The sequence below is a fragment of the Heterodontus francisci genome, chromosome 37, assembly GCF_036365525.1.
Source record: "Heterodontus francisci isolate sHetFra1 chromosome 37, sHetFra1.hap1, whole genome shotgun sequence".
NCBI classification, from domain to species: Eukaryota; Metazoa; Chordata; class Chondrichthyes; order Heterodontiformes; family Heterodontidae; genus Heterodontus; species Heterodontus francisci.
Genome location: NC_090407.1, coordinates 38,998,019 through 39,016,861, shown reverse-complemented (window position 1 = coordinate 39,016,861; position 18,843 = coordinate 38,998,019). Strand labels below are relative to the sequence as shown.

General features: G+C 44.6%; 1 protein-coding gene across 7 annotated transcripts in view; it reads left to right on the top strand.

The window, feature by feature from the left end:
- The window catches only part of LOC137352260 (endothelin-converting enzyme 1-like), a 433,046-nt gene extending 414,457 nt beyond the window's left edge, over window positions 1-18,589 (top strand). For all 7 annotated transcript variants that reach the window (XM_068017542.1, XM_068017543.1, XM_068017541.1 and 4 more), the window contains 3 exons: window positions 4,124-4,314; window positions 9,645-9,740; window positions 10,700-18,589. In XM_068017542.1, the coding sequence (XP_067873643.1) occupies window positions 4,124-4,314; window positions 9,645-9,740; window positions 10,700-10,876 (464 nt within the window). In that variant the 3' untranslated portion in view covers window positions 10,877-18,589. The remainder of the gene's footprint in view (window positions 1-4,123; window positions 4,315-9,644; window positions 9,741-10,699) is intronic.
- Window positions 18,590-18,843: the final 254 nt, after the last annotated feature.

Genomic DNA, 18,843 nt, shown 5'->3' with positions numbered 1-18,843 from the left:
AAATCCTGGAACTCCTTTCCTAACAGCACTGTGGGTATACCTACTCCAAATGGAAGGCAACTCACCACCACCTTCTCAAGGGCAATTAGGGATGGGCAATGCTGCCCTGGCCAGCGACGCCCAAATCCCATGAATGAATTTTTTAAAAAATTAGTGCAGAGAAGAATTTGACACGAGCACATTAAATGTTTGTGTGTGGATCATGCTAATGCTAATCTGGTGCTCAAAGATGGAAATGTATTTTCAGGATTTCCCACTCCAGCCTGGTCTGTTTAATTGTCAAATTTTGCAGCCATCTCAAGATTATTTTAGCCAAAGATCACAGGTGAACCCATTCACCCCATTACTCTGGTGCATGAGGGCCTGAAGGGTTATGGAGTTGACTTATTTCAGTCGGTGTAACAGATACAAGCTGGGCTTAAATAACACTTGCAGCAATCTCCAAATAATGTAAACATGATATAGTTCATTAGTTCTTACTGCATAACTATCACATGAGATTACTGTCTTCACACTGGAAAACAGAATGGCCTTTTTTCTGAATTCCCCATTCCCGTTGTGGACAGATAGATTTTCCAGTCTTTAGTTTTAAGAGTCCCGTGGGCTCCTCATATTCAGGATTTGGTAACCCAACTAAATATTTTGGGACACAGGATTCATGTCAGTTCTGATCCTGGCCCTATCCACCATGGTGAATTCATTGGCAATTGGTATCTAAAAAATCTCCACTGATTCTGCTGAACACGGTTATATTTCTGCCTGTTCTCGACTGAAATGTATAATCCTTAAACTGTCAAACCAAATAACAATCTCCCTCTCGTTTGGGCAGCATTTTGGAGTTGCATTCAGTTCCCATCTCCATTAGTTTCCAAGTTTCTCACCCCTCTCTATCTCTGTATTCTACTCCAGCCCTACAACCCACCAAGATATCTGCATTTCTCCAATTCTGGCCTCGTGAGCATCTCCGATTTTAATCGCCCCACCATTGGTGGCCATACCTTCAGCTGCTGAGGCCCTAAGCTCTGGAATTCCCTCCCTAAACCTCTTCACATCTCTACCTCTCCTCCTCTAAGACACTCCCCCACTAAAACTTACCACTTTGAGCAAGCTCTTGGTCACCTGTCCTCATAACTGAGGTTTGGTGTCAAATTTTGTTTTATATCAGTCCTGTGAAGCCCCTTGGGACTTTTTGACGGCATTAAAGATGCTATATGAATACAAGTTGTGTGGCCAACACTATAAAAGACACTGAAAGATTATTGACTGTTTCATGTTTCCCAGCCAGTTATTCCATTCAGTGAACTTGTCTCCTACAATTCACAAGCTGTTTTATTGTTAATAATCTCCTCACAGAATAGCCCTGAAGGCTTACAATTATCCTTCTTATAAAAATTTTTCTGGACACTTTTGGGTCCTGACCCCGTTCACAGTCGCAGTGCATATTCCAGTTCAATCTTCCAGAAGGCAGCCAGTTAAAAACCCTCCTCTGGGATCCCCATCCAATTAGGGCTGGCGGGCAGTATGAGGAGGTATGAGGTTGATTCAGCGCACCCCATTGCAAGGGCAGCTGGCAGCCTTCACTGTGTCTGCAGTGAGAGTGTTGTTGAGGGGAATGCAGAAGGAGTGGGAGGGACTCAATGGAGGCGCGATCAGTCTAATGGGAGCGGCTACCACTGTGTCACCACCCCCCCCACCCCGCACTATCAGAGGCATCAGGTTTCCAAGGACTCCTCACGCAATTGCAAGGCTCTGCCAACGGAAGATATTAGCCATGACAGTTTTTACCATCAAAGGTTAGAAAGCCTTGATGTCTTCAACCTCCCGCAGTGCAGCTCACCTCCTCTGAGTTGCCGAGCTGCTGACACAGCGTGAGGCCCGTGTGTTGCTGGGAAACTTACTGTTGGTGAAAGATTATAGTTAATTGTCTAATTATCCAGCTCAATGGACTTCCTGCCAGTTGGGTTGCTGACATTGGACTCAGTGGGCGGAGGTGGGAACACGTTGGCAAACTGGCTTGGCGCATTTGTCTCTAATTTTGCTCACTACTATCACCCCACCCCCAACCTCCAAACCTACCTTCAAGGGCCTGGTAAGTCTCTCTCCATTGTCCCATATTACACTGCACTATCTCTTTGCATTGGTAGAGATTACAATCAGACGGTCTTAACAGCATAATAAATAATACAATAAAATAAACAAGAAAATGAATCACAAAACACTTGGTAAATTAAATCTGAGTATGACATCAAACAAATAGACTGACAAAAGTCAGTAATGGGTTAATTATCCTTCATAAGATTTTCTTCTGAAGTGATGGGGGTGAACATCACCATAAATTGTGCAGCAGGTCAGCAGTGTAAACCCCATTTAAAATTTTGAGGGAATACACTCCTAAAGTCTTTTGTGTTTTGGAAAACAATCACCTTATTACTGTAAAAATTAGTTCAGTAGTTTTTGCTCCTTCCTAATCTTTCAGTATCGGTGTAACATAACAAAACGTCTTCCGTAACTAAAATCCAACTGTTTAAACTACATAAATAATCAGAACTGTAGTACAGTCTCAGTTTTAAACCCTCGCATCTTTTGGAATCTGGTTCATGGACAATAATATAGTTCATAAATACAAAAGCCATTATTAGCAATGTGAATATGAAAGTAGAATGCAACCTGATTTGCACAATCCAGTTGGCAAAAAACAACATTTATGTCTGAGATTCATTCAATACACCAGCTTTCAGTTATTCAGAAAGGATCAACTATTGGCTCATTCTTTTTGATGAGATATTAAACTGAGGCCCCATCTGGTGGACGTAAAAGATCCCCTGGCACTAGTTCGAAGAAGAGCAGGGGAATTATCCCAGTGTCTTGGCCAATATTTATCCCTCAATCGACATCACTAAAACAGATTATCTGCTAATCTATTTCATTGCTGTCAATGAGAGCATGCTGTGCATTCCCTGCATTACAACAGTGACCACCCTTCAATAGTACTTCATTGGCTGTAAAGCACTTTGGGACGTCCTGAGCTCATGAAAGGTGCTATATAAATGCAAGACTTTTTTTTCTCTTTCTCACTCTTGCTGTCTGCCGCTGTCTCACTCTCACATGCTCAATCTCTCACATTTAGCTTGCTGTTGTTTTCTCTTGCTTTTTCTTACTCTTGCTTTTTCTCGCTCTCCCAAGAAAGCAATACAACTTAATTGACACGTCCATTAGTATCGCTTGATAAGTATCCATTGTTGGACTCTAATTAAATAATTCTATAAACATTGCAAGCCACTAACACTGACCCATTTGCGCATGGGCAATTTCTCTCCAATACAACCTGCTTGGTAAAGGAGCTGTGGCAACAAAATGGGGATATAAACCCAGGCACTGAAACACTGTGGAGGGTTCACTGATGTCTTGGCTGAGGTACATCAGGAGACCAGTAGAAGGCCATCTTGAAATCATACAGGATTTTAAGTTTCAGGACACTTGGTGCACCTCAGGAACAGCTATCAGGAAAGTCTACAAACCCCCCACACTAAAGAACACTGATGGGCCAGGGCGCACTTCCCAAATACGCTGCTCTCTTGTATTCCATGGCACTGCAGCGGGTGATTCCACTCTGGTCTCCCAGCCTATTGTCTTACCCCCCATTGTTTTTGGACCCCCCTCTCACTAGCTGCTTTATCCTCAAAAGGGTTCCAGCACCGCAACTGACCCAGAGGTGTTACAAATGAAACATATTTTACGAAAAAAAAATCAAAACACCTAATTGGAGAAGACTATCCATTTCTCTCAGAATCACACAGCATAGAATGAGGCAATTCAGCCCATCGTGCCATCTCCTTGAAAGAGCTATTTAGTTAGTCCCACTCCCCTGCTCTTTCCCCAAAGCTCTGCAGTTTTTTTAACCATCAGTTTGAAAGTTACTATTGAATCTGCTTCCACCGCCCTTTCAGGCAGCACATTCCAGTTCATCGTAACTCGTTGAAAATTGTCCTGCTCTAGTGTCTAGTTCTTTTTCCAATTATCTTAAATCTGTATCCTCTGAATAGAACCTATCATCATTGCTGACACTGGCTCTGCTTCCTAAATGCAGCTTCTCAATTAATTCTTCATTTTTTTCTTGTGGCAGGGAGAGAGTATGACAAAGATGGCAACCTAAGGTCATGGTGGAAGAACTCCTCAGTTGAGGCCTTCAAACGTCAGACTGAGTGCATGATTGAACAGTACAATAACTTCACCGTCAACAGTGAGCAAGTGAATGGCAAGCAAACATTGGGTGAAAATATTGCTGACAATGGAGGTCTGAAAGCAGCTTACCATGTAAGTACCTGTAGCTCATTGAGGTGCCAGGTGAACATCAGTGTTAACATCTGTTTCAGACTTCAGATTATAGACACCTTGGGCAGGATTTTTATTTGAATGAGAGGGCAGGATCGGGGGCCGGTGGTCACTTAAACCCGTCCCTCAGATTGGTGTGCTGGTTTCCCAATACGAAACCAGCATGCTCAGAGTTTAAAAGGCTCCATCGGGAGCAGGAAGAGGCAACTCACCCAAACAGCATAACTGGCCGGTTAAGCCTCTTAACGAGCTTGTCGTCAGTTCGTTAAGGGCCAGTTTTGTATTTTCTTTTCAAGACATGGGATCCACGCAGGGCCTCAACCATAACAGGGAGAAGGAGGCAGTGACACAGCAGGGAGTGAGTTAGAATGGTGGGACAATGCCAAGAGGCACTATTGAAGAGGGAAGGCTCAGAGAAGGCCCTCATTCACTGGCAACCAGTTGTGCAAAGTGAGAACAGTTATCTGTCATAACTCTACTTTTGACATGGGTATTTTGGGGGGGTCCAACTCTGGGAAGGTGCGGGTGGTGTGGAGGCTGCAGATGCACAGGCCCTTGTGCTTATGGGCTTCCTGGGTTCAGGTCAGGGGGTACAGGAAGACACCACATTCCAATTGAAAGGAAGGACATAAGCGGAAATGGGATTGCTACTCCAAGCTTGGATCGTCTAGCAATGGGGATCAGCATCTCCAGGAGCAGAGGCAGACCCCTGGGAAACAGGGGCGCAGGAGTCAGGAACGAGGGGCAGGAAGGCAACAAAGGTGATATCCGCAGCGGAGGGTCTTCTGCCAAAGGAGAGGCTACCTGGACATGTCGGAGCATCAGTGCTGCAGAAGGCGGTGCCTGTCCAGGCAGATGGTCGCTGACCTGTTGAGGGTCATTTGGGGGTTTGCAGAAACCGTTACCATGGCCTTCCCATGGCTGTAAAAGTCACAGAGGCCTTGCAGTTTCTTGCAACCAGCAAATTCCTAGCATTGGAAGCAGACATTGGTGATGTTGGATACTCTGTTCGAGAGGGCAGGGGGTTACATTGAATTCAAGGTCGATATCGGCATTTACGCTCAAAGGGCAGTGGGATTTCCTGCCTCGCTGGATGTTCTCTGGTGCAGGGCATCATCGATTGCACCCATGTGGCCATCAAGGCACCGATTGACCAGCCAGGGAGATTCCTCTACAGGAAAGAATACCACTCCCTAAATATTCAGCTGATCTGCGACCACAGCAAGAGCTTTATGCAGGTGTGTGCATGCTATCCTGGAAGCTGCCATGACACTTTCAGCCGCAATCACAGGTGCCGCAGCTCTTCGTGGAGTCATCGGAAATCTGTGGATGGCTGTTGGCAGATAAGACTTATCCCCTGAGGAAATGGCTGATGACTCTGGTGCATGCCGTTGCCATGGAGGCTGAGAGACACTATAACCAATGTCACCTGAGCACAAGGGTCATCATTGAGCAGGCCATCAGCCTCCTGATGGTGAGGCTCGCGTGCCTTGACCGGTCGGGTGGCGCCCTTCAGTACATTCCCTCCAGGGTCTCGCCCGTTGTCATGGTCTGTTGAGCCCTCTGTTACATGTCTCTCCAGAGAGGTGTGGACCTTGAGGAGGCATAGACGTTGGAATAGTGCAGCTCCTCAGAGGAGGAAGACAAGGACAAGGAGGCTGAAGGAGAACTGGAGAACGGTCGGCAAGCTTTGCTGGGATGCCAGCATTGCAAGCTCGGCTGGTGGAGCGCTCATTGGGATGGCGGGGACACGAGGGCCACTCTGATGTAGAGTGATGCAGAGACCTGAGCAACACTCAGTCTGCAGGACATTTGGAGAGGAGATTCTCCTTCATCTGAGTAAGAGAAAGCATCTCGTTAAAAGTAAAAGTCGGCACCTTCTAATGGCACAAACACTGCAATGCTCCAGAGTCTCCACCTGACACACACTTCCCCAGCATACACCATTGCTTTGCCACCCTTATTTCCCATTCTCCTTGCATCTCGCCGTGATGAAATGGAGACACACAAGTCTGCCTTAGAGCAACAACATACCCAGTGCTTTATTGCTTAACAGTTCATTATTATTTACAGCAGATGCACTCAGGTGACCCACAAAGTGACATTACTGACGCGGTGGCCTGCGCTCATGGCCACTCCTACAAGTTGCTCCCCCTGTGGCTGAGAATGAGGTGGAGGCAGACTGCTCACTCGTGCCTGTCTGGAACTGAGATGTCGGTGGCGCTCTGCCTCTGCATGGAGGAGCTGGGGTGCGCTCCCAAAGGCTGCTGCACCAGAGACGCTGCAGGGACAGCCTCTGTCACAGGGCATAACTCTACAGCTGCTTTTTCTGTCGGAGGGGCCATAGAGGCAGATGATGATGACAGAGCTCAGTGAGAGGTAGCCCCCTTATCACCAACTGTCACCTCCTCAGCCCTTTCATGACACCCTTGATCACCAGAGGGAACCACCAGCTGGGGCACAGCTGGCATCCACTCCATGCTTCATTACGACACTGACCAGTCAATGCTGCTGACTGCAGCGTGCAGTCCATGCATGTCAGTGTGCTGTTCTTGCATCCACTCTGAGTGATGCTGCTTATGGCTTTCCAAGAGGTTGTCCACTCTCTCAATGGAGGAGCTCGTGCTCAAAGCACTGAAACATTGTGGAGCACATGAGGTGAATGGACTCCTCTATTCTCATCCCATGATGCTGCAGAGCCTCAGGTAACTCTGGCGTGTGGGAACACATCTCACGCTGGTTCTCCAGGTAGAGCCACCCGTTTCGTGACTCCCTACCCTCTGCATCTCTACCCTACTGAGCAGGGCTGAGCCTGTCCTCTATCCTCCGAAGGGGACTGGCCACAGCCGCCTCTGCCTCCCCCGTATCCTCCTGCTCTGATGTGATGTGCGCTTCACCCTGTGCCACCGGTTTTATTACTGCGCGAGGACCCACTGAGGTGCGAGTGTCTACGATGGTGGAGGGTGCACAGGAAAGATGTGACAGTGCAGGTCCGAGGCGTCTTCCTCCTCTGGCTCCTTGGGAACTTGTTGGTGTTGTATGGACTCCTGCCTCTCTGCAGCTGGCCCTGTGGGAGACATAAGAGTAGATTGAAACATAAGAAAAGAGAGATCGGGACAGTCAATAGATGTTTATACTGCTTAAAATAATGGGATGACAGCTAATTCTTTGAGAGCTCATTGCACAGGGAACATTGTCATGCATCCCCTCAACCTGGAGATGATGAGATCTTTTCACCTTGTCTACAGCAGATCCCTGTTTCTCCATCACCAGCGTCCCTGTTGCTTGACACTCTGGCTAGATCAAGGGCAGCTGCTTGAAATGTGTCAGTGCTGTGAGCTGGGGCACTCTATCATCCAGATGTGCCCTCTTGCTCTCCCTGGTGTTCATCTCCTGTTTGGCCTGCAAGGTGAAGAAAGATGCCGTTCGGACAATGCCTCACTCCCTCACCACTCGCAGCTTTTCATTTGCATACACTGCTGCAGTCTGCACTCCAGTCTCCGGTCCAACAGAACTAGGGTTCTGACCTGCACTATGGATCATCACTGCTGCTGAGCACACATCTGGCCCATGGTCAGGAGAACTCTGTGCATCCTCAGGATGCCCCTCCCTCTTGCACTCTGGTGAATGCTGACCAAGAGACATGCAGTCTATGTCTATCATTGGACTCACTTTGCAGACCTGAGCAAGTCATTGAAACCTTTCCTGCACTGGACCCAGTACGTCTTCACCACTCCTTTGCTGCTGACCATGTGAGCCACCTCCAGCCATGCCCTCTTGGTGAGCCTTGCAGACTTTCTGTTGCCCACTGGCAGGGAACAGGATGTTTCTCCAGCAGCACCTCCAGTGAGGCGTCAAAAACGGGAGTGGGGGCAGCTGCTGCCCTGGCACAGGGCACTCCCTACCCACTGCCCTCTGCTCAGCTTCTCCTTGCATAGTGGGGACAAATGGCAACGTCACCCTTTAAATCAGGACGGCTGCTGCCTGTGACCGGCTTTCTTCCCGCGTCTGCCATCGTTAATTAGCTAGTGAATGCAACTCCAGGTCAATTAACTAGATTACATTAAAATTACAACACATGCACGTTGCCAACACAGTGTGGGGTTGGGACTCAGAAATGAACGGGACACCTGGGTCCCAACCCTGGAATTGGAATCACAAGTGGAACGTTCCTGTTGGGCATTACAGTTAATGGGAGAGTCTCGTCTTGTCTTCTGGTCATTAATTCATGGATTTGGATTTGGTAATTGAATGCATGAATTAAAGAGAATGTCTGATATTAAAAAAAAACAAGAATCAATGGCAGGCACCAGATGGGAAGAAATTATTCTCACTTGCACGTGATATTATCGTAGAATTCCCACTGGATTTGGTGCCCCAACATGATTTCAACAGTGACTTGCGGTGATCCTGCTAAAGAAACCTTGCTGGAAACAGGAGAGGGGCCAGAAGGGGTTAAGTAACATTTTTTACTCTTGAGGAAGATTCTTTGGGGGCCAAGAGGGGCAGGAGTGCTCCCTGGAAGGATCCCTCGGGCTTCCCCATCCCAGTCCTCCCTAGACTGCCATCTTTTTGTAATGCCCCACTCCAAGCACTTGCTGCATAACCAGGACCATTTCTTTGGATCCTTGGCAAAGGCCAACTTCCAGTCCAATACCCACTTCTATCCCTCGGACTTAACCTCGTGCCCGTCTGCTTTGTGTGGGAGACCAATTTCAGAAATTAAAAGGAAGCCTGGCTTATTTAATCAGCCTGGGCCTCCCTTCCTTCATGACTTTCAGGTGTACCACCTGTTGTGGGCACACTCCCCCCACCCTTCCACCGATTCAGTGCTGAGCTAAAATCTCCCCCTGGCAACCAGCATAGTGTCTGCAAAACCAAACTTACAAAGCAGGGTGCTGTTGAAACTGAGCCTGCCCCAGATAGCTCCGCAGTGCTGCAATGTGGTGTCAGCCTTGGTCTCTGAGTCAGACCGTTATGGCTTTGACTTGAACATGTAACTAGGCTGAGGCTCCAGTGCAGTACTGAGGGAGTGCCACACCGTCTGAGGTGCCATCTTTCAGATGAGTCATTGAACCAAGGACCCGTCTGACCCTCAGGTGGAACGAAAAGATTCCGTGGCACTGTTCAAAAGCCCTCAGGATGCAAAGGGTGCTCTGTAAATGCAGGTTTTTTTTTTAATGATACCCAGTAAATGACTGGAAATAGCTAACAGTGGCTTTGATTATAAGCCCGAGATGATGCCAATAGGATTGTTTAAATGAATCTAAAGAAAGAGCAATACTCTAGCTAAACAAAAATCTGCTTTTCAGGCCTACGAGAACTGGGTGAAAAAGAATGGTGAAGAGATGATACTACCCACCCTGGACCTCACCAATCGACAGCTCTTCTTCCTCGGATTTGCTCAGGTGAGGTGCATTATAGTTAATTGTATTCAAGTCTCAAAGTGCTAGGACATTTAGTAATTGGAGGTCTGGATTTCTGACCAGGTTTCAAATCCCACCCTCGACTGACATTTTCCACTGGGGTTCTGCTATTTGAATGATTGTACATTTGGTGCAACATTGTTCCTCCAATGTTAAGGATTCAGTAACAGAATCTGCCTTGTTGCTATTTGCAAATCCCATGGATCATGTGAACGGTTTTTCCATTGGAATCGAATTGGCCGAAGATCCTTTGGGTCTGGAAATCTGTCAGGAAGGATGTAAACCAGCCCAGAAGGAAAATTCAATTTTTTTTTTAAAGAAAATTGGTGGGGGGATTGGAATGAAGAAGGAAAAGGACACATATAATGTTATCAGGTGTGTTACATAATCTGGTCTATGTATTGTACTGCACTGTACTCTTGTACGTTTATAGTTTGGGTGCAATGTTCCCGCAATATAAAGAATTCAATGGTAAAATGTACTTTCTTACAGTTCTTCTGCTAAATAGTCAATTTGAGGTGTTTATATTGCCATTGAAAGAGCTGGGCTGAGGGTCTGAAAGACACAAAATCAGGGATCAAACCAATATAATACTTTATTTCTTTTAAATTTTACTTGCCAGTTCTAAAATGAAAAGTAAGACTTTGAATCATAGAAACTTACAGAAGGAGGCCATTCTGCCCATTGTCTCTTTAAAAGACCTATCCAATTAGCCCCAGTCCCCTTCTGTTTCCCTGTAGTCCTACAAATTGTTCCCTGCAGCAAGTAGAGATCCAATTCACCTTTGAAATTTATTGTTCAATCTGCTTTCCTAGTAACTTGCATTTACATGGTATCTTACACAAACTCAAGATGTCCCAAAGTGCTTTACAGCCGATGAAATACTTTTGAAGTGTAGTCACTGCTGTAATTTAGGAAATGTGGTATTTCTGCCCCCTCAGGTTTGGTGCTCCGTGCGGACCCCAGAGAGCGCCCACGAGGGTCTCATCACGGATCCCCACAGTCCGTCGATGTACAGAGTGATCGGAACCGTGGCCAACTCTGTTGAATTTGCCGAGCATTTCAAATGTTCTGCAGGAAGCCTGATGAACCCTGTGAGAAAGTGTGAGGTGTGGTGATTTAAAAGAGGAGAAAACAAATCCCCCAATTCCTGGAACAGCAAAGTGGGATTGATTTGAATGGTGAATTCCACCTCAACTAAACACGACATTTCTCCGCCTTGTGATAAAGGGAGATTTATTTTATTGAAAAGCCTGCGGATTGCACAGTGTGAATTTTTTATTCGGTTTTCCGATCTGTGGATGCTACTAGAATCAGTGGGAAAGAGCAAGCAACCAAAAAAAAGGTGACATTTAATGTCGCTGTTCTGAAACAGGAGGACAGTCGTCACCAAAACAAGAATTGCTGATTTGCTGCAGAACATTTTACACTTTAAATATTGTTTTTATTTAGTTAATTGAATATTTAAAATCTTGAAGAATGAGACTAGGCGATTCCCTCAAGAGGCTCCGTGATTGGTCTCAATCTGCGACAGGATCCCTGTTCACATTGCCCATGACGGAACTTCCGCCATTCTTCCACCAAAGTTGGAGATTTCCGAGGAAATTCCTGGTGTAGATTTCTAATAATTGGCTGTAGTTTGTAGCCGTGTGGGATGTATCTGCCTTGGTTAATGTATACTGAAATATTATTTAATCTGATGGAGAAATCATGAATATTATCTGCACAAGGCCTCATTTGCCTCTGCCCATTCTCAATGTTTTTTGCCCATTAGTTTGTCCAAGTTATTCTTCTGTGTCCTTTTGCTCCCTTCAGCTGGCAGAAGGGGTTGTGTGAAGGCAGACGATAAAATGAATTGATCTGCTGATTTACCCCCACCCCCACCGCCCCGCCAAACACCCTCAGATTGACAGTAAAGTGAAAACCCGAGTCTTCACCATGGGGTGAAGGGGATTGGGAGAGTGAGGAGGTTCTGGAAACAAATTATTTCTTGGTCTTATTTAAGCCCTTGCTTTTAGATTGGTTCCATCACAACATGGCAGATTCTTTTAAAAGCTGGAATTTGCTTTAACATCCCTCGCCCATCTCCAAAGCTAGTTCACTATGGCCAGTATCCTAGTAGTTGAGTCTACAAGTTCAGCTTCGCAGTGTTAGCATCTTACTGCTCTGAAGCTATTGAGCTAACTTGCGAATGTTGTAGTACAAGTAATCAAAGCATTCCACCTCCAGCCATGGATTTCTGTCTGAGTTCACTGGAGTATCAAGTGGAGGCTGACCCAGGGTTGGGACATGTGGACATTGTCCACTTCCTAAAACCTATGACAAATGAAATCTAGTGACTGACTGCTCTATGGGCGACTGTACTGACTGTTGCTTTGCAGGAAAGGGAGATTCCAGATACGAGCCTGAGTTAGGTGATCGTAGCCAAAGTGTAGAGAGGAGTGTAAGAAATAGTCTGAGTCTAGGATGGAGGCAATGTTATTAAAGATTGCTGCTCCTGATTACTATTCAGTGATTGCTGCTGCAAAGTGTACGCATGTGTGTGTATACAGACCGAAACTGAGGACAGGATGGGACTTGTCTATAGTACCCACATCCTTAACCCCAGGACATGGTGATATAACCCACTGATACTCACAAATAAGTTCATGGGTGCAGACTTTCTGCCTAGGTTAGAAGCTACAGGGCTCCCAGCATTCCTAGGCACTGTACCCCGACAGGACAGGACTGGAGAAAACTGAGGGGTGGGTGGGGTGGATTTTAGTAGCTGGAAGATTTGTTTATCAAGCACACAAAGGTTTGGAAACAAGCACCAAGACCACAGTGTCATTGATCTGCTGTTATTCACATTGCCTTTGAAAAGTGTGTGTTAAATGGTCGGCTCATGATAATGTGGGTTTACATTTTGCACATCTGTGCTGGTGGCAGGGAGGCTGAAACAGCAGATGATGGGCATGATACCTACTGTCGGTAGCAAGCTACTTGTCACCGGTACCACGACAGACTCGGAACATTTAAGTTCTGCTTTAATAAGTCACTGCATTTTGAAATTTTAAATCAATTTATTTAAATCCACATTCGTCTTTTATCATACATGTGATTTTAAAACTGAAAGTTCAGATTTTACTGGACAATAGTATGCTGAGTAACCACTAATATGCATCTAAATCCCCTTCCCAGTCCTCCTTCAATCTAAAATTTGCCAGAACCCCCAATATGTGCAGAGTCCTACTCATTCTCGTCACCAATTACGAGAGAGTCTGGACCTCCCACCACTGCACAGTGCAGACTTTGTACAATTAAATTTCATCAGTTATTATTTACTTCATCTTCCCATGTTGAGGTTGCGGAAACCTTGCTGAGAACAGGGGAGGGCAAGTCAATCATCTTGGGAGAGGAAAATACATCATATGGAAGAGATTTAAAGGTAATGTAAAAATGTTACGTTGTCAAAGGATATATGTGAATTTAACTAAATTCCAAAGGCCTTTGCCACAGAGTTGTAATAGACGTATATATGTATATGGTTGGTACATGAGCTGGAGATTTCTTTTTATATTTGATTCACTTACTCGTGATCCATTTTGCTGCTTCTGCAAACTGTTACTTCACCTGCTAATGGAAGGAAGTGAATCCCCCTGATTGCACTGTCACCAGGATTGCTCCTCGCCTCCATTCATTCTTCACATATTATCCTGTAGAGCTGAAGATCTCCATCGTTAGATCAAGATAACTGGGAGAGAGGACCTGCACAGCAATGGCACAGCAAATAAATGTTCTTCCTTTTTTGTTTTTGTTTGTTTACTTTGTGAAGCTTATAGAGAAAATGTTGAAACATTCCACACTGTACTGAACTAAAAGTGATGCCATGTTGTTACTAGGATTTCTTTTGCTAGAATGGTGGACACATGAGCTGTTCACACTACGAGGGTGATTCTGCACTTTGGCATCTGTGGCACACCTGATATGAATTCGCCTAAGCCCTGTCTAGATTCTCTGGCCATTAAAATGTCTGTCTCTTTGAACTGTGAAGAATGAGCAGCATTACAATTTCAGATTCTGCCCTCCCTACTTGAAGCAATTTGCAGTTCAGAACACCTGTAAAGTTCTGTCACTAATGGTTACTGATCATTACAGGTATGCCAAGAAAAATATAAGTCTCTTTAAGTTGTTGTACACATTAAACAACACAACATGGCTTTAAGTGCTTTCTGCACTGTTTTAGAAAGCTTTACAAAATTTATTCTATTCCCCCATCACTATTAACATGTCCAACAATGGGCAATGTTGCGATTAGGCATACCAAGTGTATTGATAGCAGCATAATAGAAAAATCATGCAAACCAAATACTGTTTTACTAATAAGGTTCTTCTGTGATTCTCTTAATTCCTAAGTAGTTGTTGGGCAAGAGTCACTGCTCTTGATTACTGCCCCTGGTCATATTTTGTTTTATAATGCTCCTGTGAAGCGCCTTGGGGCGTTTTATTATGTTAAAGACGCTATGTGACTATAAGTAGTTGTTGTATTGGTTGGGCCAGAGTCACTACTCCTGATTACTGCCCACTGCTAAATGTAGGTGTGGATGTCGGGTTAGCACAGGATTGGACTTGGCTGCATGATAACACGTCAAGAATGGCCACCTGAGTGAAGGAATGTGGGAGATGTTGCTGGAGACCCTTGAAGCTGTATTCCAGCTTGAAGTCAGGAGGAGAGAAAAGAGAGAATTGGCAGGGAATAGGTTGAAGTCATTTACGTAGAATTTATAGCACAGAAACAGGCCACTTAACCCAGCTGATCTGCGCTGGTGTTTATGCTCCGTACGAGTTTCCTCCCACCCTTCTTCATCTCGCTCTATCAGCATATCCTTCTATTCCTTTCTCCCTCATGTGTTTATCTGGCCTCCCCTTAAATTCATCCCAACTACTGCTTGTGGTAGCAAGTTCAATATTCTAAGCTTGATGCTGGGGAAGCCGAAAAAGAACAGACTGAAGGGAAAATGCCATCATTCCGACACAACATATCCAATAACACACCCTTCCACCTTTTCTTAATGAGATATAAATCACAGGTTAGATCTCAGCTGGAGTATTGTGTCCAGTTCTGAGCACCGCACTTTAGGAAGGATGTCAAAGCTTTGGAGAGGGTGCAGAGGAGATTTACTAGAATTGTAGCAGGGATGAGAGACTGGAGAAGCTGGGGTTGTTTTCAGAGCAGAGAATGACAAGAGGAGATTCAATAGAGGTTTTCAAAATTATGAATTGTTTGGATGGAGCAAATAGAGAAAAGCATAAAGGTTTGTAACCAGAGGACACAGATTTAAGGTAAAAGAACAACAGAACCAGAGAGGAGGTCTGAGCTTCTTTTACTCTGCAGGTCGTTATGATCTAGATTGCACTGCCTGAAAGGGTGATGGAAGCAGATTCAACAATAACTTTCAAAAGGGAATTGGTGAATACTCGAAAAAGAAAATTGCAAGGCTATGGGGAAAGAGCAAGGGAGTGGGATTGATTGAATAGCGCTTTCAAAGAGGCACAGGCCTAATTGTGTGCTGTATGATTCTATAATATGCCCAGTGGTTTATCTTCCTAGAATTATGTCACTTTCAACATTGGGTGTTTTAATTAAAGTGATAGTAAAAAAAATTGTATACCAATTCAGTGCTGTCAGATCTGATGCCTGGAAAATGCAGTGATTTCAGTGGAGCTGTTGGAAATTGTTTTCCTTTTCTGGGCCTGGTGTTGCCTTGACTGATACTCAAAACAGATGTGCAGCTGATTTGTGTAAATGTGAGTACTTACTGACTGTAGGAATGTACATTTGTGGGCTAGAAGTTAGATTGCTGGGCGAGATTGGTGAGGATGTAATGATTCACTATTTTCTTATCTGTTTGCTAAACCTGAATAAGTACTGATTCAGTATTTGTGATTTAAAACCCTCACTGCAAATATTGGATCATCATTTATATTATTCAACTTGACCCTGGAAGGAAGGTCAGTCACATGACGAGAAAACAACTCCATAACAGTCAACAGGGGACATTATCGTTGTGCCTGGAATTGGACCTCTCCCAGACAGCTGATGCAAGGACTAGGCCATTCAGCCCCTCCCGTCTGCTCCACCATTTAATTTGATTGTGGCTCTGCTGTACCTCAGCTCCATTTATCCACTTTACCTCCATAATCACTTAATACCCTATCTAACAAAATCTATCAATCTCCACCTGGAAAGTTCCAATTGTCCCCCCGTATCCACAGGCATTGGGAGGAGGAAGAGTTCCAAATTTCTACCACCCTTTGTTGGAAAAAATGTATCCTGATTTCTCTGCTAAATGGTCTAGCTCTAATTTTAAGATTATTTCTCCCTTGTTTTGGATTCCTCCACTATCGGAAATAGGGTAGATGCAGAGAAACTATCAAATCTGAATACTTTCACATTTTAAACACCTCCCCTCAATCTTCTATACTCAATGGAATACAAGTGGTCATTCAAGGGTCCACCGTTGTCAATGGGGAAGGTAATTTCATGGTGAGCAGGTTGGTTTGTTGCTGTGTTGACGTAATTCATTCTAACACTCAGACACCATGTGGTGTGAAAAGGATTAATTAGAGTGGTGCTCAAATACAGCACTGTCTGGAGGAAGGAGTCTGAGTGTGAGCTGCCAGCACCAGCAGCCACTTGCCTCCAATCAGTTGCAATTTTGCATGCTAATTAGTTGCAAACCAGTCATTTTACAGCCAGTTGAAGCTCTCCAACAGGGCATTGAGTAGTATTAGCAATGGTCCCAAATAGCTCAGTGGAATTGGATACAACCACAGGTCTATGTGAAGACCAAATCCAAGTGCTGTATAGGACGAGAAATCTGGTGGTTGTTTGGGGGTCACCGTCTACCAAAGCATCATGCTTGGATGGGACTGTAGCTCACACTGCAACCACACCTCATCTGCTGGCTTATTCTGATCTCCTTACTCTTCTAGACTCTCCAATGGCCGTTGTCTCTCTCTCTATTCCCTGGTCTGCCACTCTCCTCCTGCACTCTCCTGTTCTCCTGCTCTCTGGGGAACCAGCGTAACTAATTGGGTAGCTATTTTTTTTTAAGGTGTTTTGACTCGAAAGTGATCCCGTCTTCCAATTGTTGCACTGCATCAGAGACAATGAAGGGGGAGCAAATAGAGGTAAATGTAAAGTGAGGAAATCAATATTTCTTTGCATTACATAAAATTGTTTGTTTAGGAAAATCTCTACTGTCCCATGTTTGCACTGGCAATTAAATATGGTCATCAGCCAAATATTTCAGAAAAGACAGCTTGGAACATTCACATGGCTTTCATTATTTTATCACAGTTATCTCTTTCTGTCACATCTCCTGCACTGAGGGTTTCCAGGACACATTGTCCCAACTTTACCCTGTGCCAGAGTGATTACCCACCACAGCTGGTGCTCTACATTGGAACAATAATATTTAATTGAATTATCGTGACCACATTACATTCTTTTTTAAACCTTGAGGAATCTCAGTTGTAGGTGATACTATTTAGCCTCCATTTTTAGGGAAGGATGGAGGAGGGAAAATCACTCCGAGTTGTGCATGTGTGAACATCAGGAGAGAACAGTGGTAAAATAACGTGCCGAAACTTAGTACCAAGGCTTGCATATGAAGAATGTCTCCTAGGGTTAGAGTTGCCAACCTGCCAGGATTGCCCTGGAGTCTGCTGATATTGAAGATTAATCCTCAGGACAGTGCTGCAAACAAAGTGGGAGAGCAATCACTGGCAGAGTTGGGGGGGGGGGAACGTTAAAAAAATTGTTTTCTTTGAACGCTCAATATATTTAGTCTTGAAAAGATTGGAGATTGGGAAAAAGCCAACAGTCAAGAACCATCCAATCAGATAACAACTTTCCACTTGGTGTGGGAAGACAGGAAAAATAGATGTCGGGTGTTCAGTAGTGGGAGTTGGCAGTGTGAGGACCCGTGATGAAATCTCCTGGAACATGTCCAACCAGCACTGCCAACCCTGTCTGGGTGAAAGTGCTGCAACTCAATTCCAAAGATGCCAGCATGAGTCAGGGCTTCTGGGAAGAGAGAGGAGAAATAAGCAGGGCCATAAAATCACACAAAGAACAGGAGGAAATGTGGTTGACTGCAAATCTCATTCTCCAATGCATTGAAATTTTAATTTATGTCTAATGATATTCCTGAAGTAATCTAAATAAGTGAAAGGGTATGAATGGAATCTTGCATACTATCAGCTATATCACGGTTGTTCAAGATCAGTAATTAGCTAAATTAATGAGCTAGGATACAAAGGCTTTCCATCCACAAATATTTTGGCACAGTGCCAGTAACAGAATTTAGAGAAAGCTATTATCAATTTTAATAAAACTCTCCATCAGTCAGAGGAGGGGTTTCAGGGGTAAGTGTTTCTGTTTGATTGGTATCCTCCTGTCCCATCATATACCATTAGTCAGATACTGGGCTGGACACCAAAACTGCCCTCAGTATCCAAAGGGTAAGACAGATTTCACAAGATTCTGATCATTTAATAGTTGGGATTACCATGCCTTGTTTTCTTATTCACCTGAAGATCCTTTGTTTTTCCTTAATATTGGCTTGTTGTAGAGACAAAATATTCGCACAGTTATATTTTATGTATCTAGTCATATTTTCTTGTAATGTTGACAGATGTTATTTTGGGTGAGTGCTGTTATGGCTGTTTTGTACAGAGTCTTGTTACTGAGGTGTCCTGTTGATGCAATGTAATTCTGGTAGCTTCTATGCAAGCTTTGTTTGTACAGACAGAAATATTTTAATTATAGTTGAACCATTAGACAATATATTTGTTGTGGTGATTTCATGAGTTAGTGAGTGATTTTACACCAATTATTCAGATAGCTTCCATTTTTCCCCCTTTCTCCCCCTACTTAATGCTTGTTCTGTGAGGATTGCACCTGTTTATCAAGTTGCATAGGATACATGCGTTCTTGCAGGAGATGCCTGACTTTTATCAGGATCTAATCAGGGCCTGGAGCCTGGCTGCCTCCAGCAGAAGCTCTGAGGAAGCATGCCATCTTGATGGAGTTGCTACT